General features: G+C 59.3%; 1 protein-coding gene across 1 annotated transcript; it reads right to left on the bottom strand.

Moving 5' to 3' along the window:
• Positions 1–888: 888 nt before the first annotated feature.
• On the bottom strand, positions 889–1527 carry LOC141042850 (uncharacterized). The gene is made up of 2 exons (XM_073511751.1): positions 1195–1527; positions 889–1128 (listed from the first exon to the last, which is right to left on the bottom strand). Exons 1-2 carry the CDS (start codon positions 1525–1527, stop codon positions 889–891), a joined length of 573 nt encoding a protein of 190 aa, XP_073367852.1.
• Between the last annotated feature and the right edge of the window lie 2897 nt (positions 1528–4424).

The following is a 4424-nucleotide window of genomic DNA, read 5'->3' on the forward strand; positions in this document are numbered from 1 at the left end:
GGATGGCCTCAGGAGGGTAGAGGGTGCCTTCGTTGTCGGGGTCTTAGGCCACTGCAGCTTGGTAAGCGTGCTCGAGGGAGCACACCGCTTCCCGTTCTTCACATGGAACCATGTTGATGCCGCCGCTCCCTGGCATTTTGAGGACGTTGTAGCCATGATGGGTTACTGCCATAAACTTGGCCAAGGCTGGATACCCAAGGATGACGTTGTACGGCAGGCGGATGTGGGCGACGTCGAAGTCGATGAGCTCGGTGTGGTAGTTGTCACACTGGCCGAATGTGGCAGGGAGGCGGACCTGCCCTATCGGGGTGGTTGAGCCGTCGGTCACTCCTGAGAAGGGCTTGGTAGGCTCTAGCTGATCGTATGGCACTTGGAGGTTGTCGAACGTCTCGACAAACATGACATTGAGCCCTGCACAACCGTCGATGAGGGTCTTGGTGACTTGAACGTTGCTGATGACGGGTGAGCAGAGCATCGGGAAGGCGCCGGCGGTTGCCGCACACTTGAGCTGGTCTGACCAGCTGAAGGTGATGGCACACTTGGACCACCTGACCGGGTGCATGGCCTGAAGCCTGGGAATGGCCGCGTTCACCTCACGAGCAAACTGCTTGAAGATGCGCTGGGAGGCTGGGGCCTGAGCACCACCCAAGATGCAGTCTATGGCACGAGGCTCGTGGAATCCCCCACCCCCTCGTCCTGATGGTGGTCGTCATTCCTCCATGGTGGTAGTGGCAGCGGAGGGAGGCCTACGTTGCCTTGAGGATGGTCCTCATGAGGCTGGTCTCTCCAGGCGCCCTCGCAAGGAGGGTCCTGCCAGTGGTCCTCAAGAGGCCGGTCGCGCCACTCCTGGCGGAGGCCGCGGTCGTCGCAGCGTGCTCCACTTCGTCCTCATCCTCGGCCATAGCCCTGTTCACCGCGCTCGGGGCTTCGACCGAAGCACCCATCGCGGATGGCCCTGAGCTCCTGACAGTCGCGGGTGTTGTAGCTGTGAACGTTGTGGAAGGCGCAGAACGAGCGGTTGGCCTTGGACGACTCGGGGTGGTCGCGGCCGCACTTCTTCTCCGGCTCCGCTGCGAGCATGGCAGCCTCCTTGCACTTCACATCCTTGATCTTGGCCTTCTTGTCCTCCTGGTCGGCAGCTGGGAGCTCGAGGAGGGAAAGGCGCCCTTCCACAGCTCTTGCGCACTTGGTTGCCATGTTGAACATTTCCAGGGCCATGCATAGTTCCTCGTGGATGGCGAGCTCCTCCATCATCTTGACGTCGCGGCTACCATCGGAAAACGCAGAGATGATGGCCTCGTCCGTCACCTTTGGGATCTTCAGATGGACGTTCTTGAAGCGTTGGATGTACTTCTGCAGAGTTTCCCCCGGTTGCTGCTTGATGCGCCTTAGGTCGCCTGCGCCCGGCGGGCGGTCGCCAGTGCCCTGGAAGTTGGCGACAAAACGCTCACGCATTTTGCCCCAAGAAGAGATCGACCCCGCGGGCAGGTTCGAGAGCCATGAGCGCGCACCGTCCTTGAGGGCCATGGGGAACCAGTTTGCCATGACCTTCTCATCGCCGTTGGCAACCTCGATGCTCAGCTCGTATAGCTGCTAGAACTCCACGGGGTCGGGGGTGACGTCGTAGCGCGGAGGCAGGTCTGGCTTGAACTTGCCGGGCCAGAAGACGCTGCGCAGCTCGGGAGTGAAGGCACGGCAGCCTGCTGTAGTCACTGGAGCCCGTCAAGGGGGCGGAGCCTGGTCTTGGTACCCACGCACCGCCACCGCAGGCGGCACACGGTCTTGACGTGGCGGTGCTGGGAGTGCAGGAGCTTCTTGTTGCGGCCGAGGGACCTCTTGGCAGCTTCCTTCTTCACGCGCAGGCACCCTGCACGGTGGGTCACGCCGTGGGACCGCGCGTCTTGGTGCGAGGGTGACGTCTTGACGCGGAGGTGGTGGAGGTGCTCCGTGGGCCACGTCGCCCGCAGTGGGAGGCAGACGAGGCAGCGAGAGGGACGGCGCGGGAGAGCCCCCGGCGGCGCTGATGAGCTCGGTGATGTGGTCCAGCAATTCCTGGTAGAGGTCGTCGACCTGGCGGTAGAGCAGGAGCTCGGGCGCCTTGAGCAACGCGGCCTGCACGTCCACGGGCCCGCGGCAAGCGTGAGACGACGAGCCAGCCGGAGTCAGCGATGGGGTGGCGGTGCGTCCGTCCCGCCGCATAGAGGGGTGCTGCGATGAAGCTTACTGCTCGTTCCCAGCCGGGCCGGTGGCAGCGTTGGTAGCAGGCGATGGAGAATAGCGGGGAGGTCCGCCAACGGGCTCCGTCTGAGCAACGCGGGCGGCAAGGGCGGCCCGGCTCTCAGCATGAGCTTGGCGAGCGTCTGCCATGGATACGGCGGAGCGGGGAGCGTGGATCGATGGAGGGAAAGCTTTGGCGCACCCCTACCTGGCGCGCCAAATGTCGGATTACGGGTTCCGGCAAACCCTTGAGGTTCGACCTCTGAGGTGCGCACGAAGATCTCTCTCTCCCTAGCTCGCTCTCGTAACGATCTCAGGGCCTAGCTCGACGAACCCAAAGAATAAGAGACACGAGGGTTTATACTAGTTCGGGCCACAGTTGCGGTGTAATACCCTACTCCAGTGTGGTGTGGTGGATTTGCCTTGTAGGTTGAGGATGAACAGTACAAAGTAAGAACAACCTCCTGAGGAGAGGTGTTCTAGAGCTCAATGAGCTGGTGAGTTGGCCTGGGTGGAATGAGTCCAATCGCTCCTTTCTCCTCGGTGGTGGCTAGTCCTATTTATAGAGGCCCTGGTCCTCTTCTCAAATGTTAGGCGGGAAGGGATCCCACAACGGCCAAGTTTGAAGGTAGACAACTAGTACAAGCTATCCTGACAAAAGGTGGTCTTCGCCTGCCAAAGGCTCTGGTGGTGACGCCACCGTGGGCTCCGCGGTGACCTTCGTCCTGCCGTCCTACTGGTCTTGGTCTCGTTGCACCGATACAGAAACCTTTGCCTAATGCCTCGGGACTCCTTGCCTGCGCTTGCCCCTTTGGCACCGAAGAGGCAACTGGTACTCTGCGCCCGCTGGCGCCCGCCTGGCCTTTATCGTCATGGCTCACGTCATGCGCACCTCGCGAGGTGCCCCATGCATAGGTATCTCCGCTACTCGGGAGCCAGCCTAGTGAGGCTGCCCCTGAGGAGGTCTTGTGTCGTCCTCCTCGCGAGGGTTGGCCCCTCGCGAGGGCCTTGAGTGGTTGCTGATGAAGATGGGCCATACCAGGCCGTTGGTGGAGCCACGCCCTGGGCCGCAGGTAGGCAAGTCTGGGTACCCCCGTTCCCAGGACGCCGACACGTTGGCCGTCCATTCGCACGTTCAAGCCGGAGATCCCCGAGAAGTACGACGGGAGATTGAACTAGGCAGAGTTCCTGAGTATCTACACCATCACTGTTGCTGCTGGGGGAAGAGACAAGAAGGTTTTCGCCAACTACTTCCCGTTGGCTCTCAAGTCCAACGTGATATCTTGGCTCATGCACCTGCCGGAGAACTCCATTTCGTCATGGGCAGACCTATGCCACGAGTTCATCAGCACCTTCATTGGTGTCCACTAGGAGCCCGGCACGCCCAGCGACCTACAGCTTCTCCAGCAGAAGGAAGGACAAACTCTCCATCAGTATTTACAAAGATTCAGTAAAGTCCATAGGAATATTCCAAATATCCATCCAGTAGCTGTTACAGCAGCCTTCCAGTCCAGTGTGCACAACGATCGCACTCGTTCTAAGATGAATGTACGATTGCCCAAGACTGTGAAGGAGCTGTACACCCTAGTGGATAAGTTTTCTCAGATAGAGGAAGGAAGGAAGTTGCACAGAGAGGAAGATTGCATCAATGTTGAGTCAGAGGATGAAGATGAATCAACCGGAGAGAGAAAGGGCAAGAAGCGTAACAAGAAGCCAAGAGATAAGGAAGTGATGAATGTGGAAGGTTCTGGCATGCCTAGTACCGGCAAGAAGGCCAAGGCTGAGGCCCCCGTTAATGAAGTTGCCGCGTGCACTGCCTGCCAGGACGCCGCTGCTGCGGAAAAAGCCGGGAAAGGTGATGGGCCGTACTGCAAGATCCGCCGGACCAAGGGCCACGACCTCCATGAATGTTATCAAGCTGAGCAGCTTGTCAAGAGACAGAGAGCAGAGTATGATAAGTGTGATAAGGAGAAAGGTCAGAATGCTGCTGGTGGAAAGGGCCGAGTAGATGAAGCAAACCGTCCCGGCAAACCCTTTCGGAACCAAGGAAAACCTGCCAGGGGCCAAGAGAAGGAAACCTGTGATGATTTGAGTGATGGAGGGAATGAAGAGGAAACTAGTGAGCAGCAATTTCAGAGGGCCACTGACGCCTTATGCATTGATGGGGGTGCGTCTTTGCAGTCCTCCCATCGCCAGCTCAAGCGATG

The sequence above is a fragment of the Aegilops tauschii genome, chromosome 3 (genome assembly GCF_002575655.3).
Source record: "Aegilops tauschii subsp. strangulata cultivar AL8/78 chromosome 3, Aet v6.0, whole genome shotgun sequence".
NCBI classification, from domain to species: Eukaryota; Viridiplantae; Streptophyta; class Magnoliopsida; order Poales; family Poaceae; genus Aegilops; species Aegilops tauschii.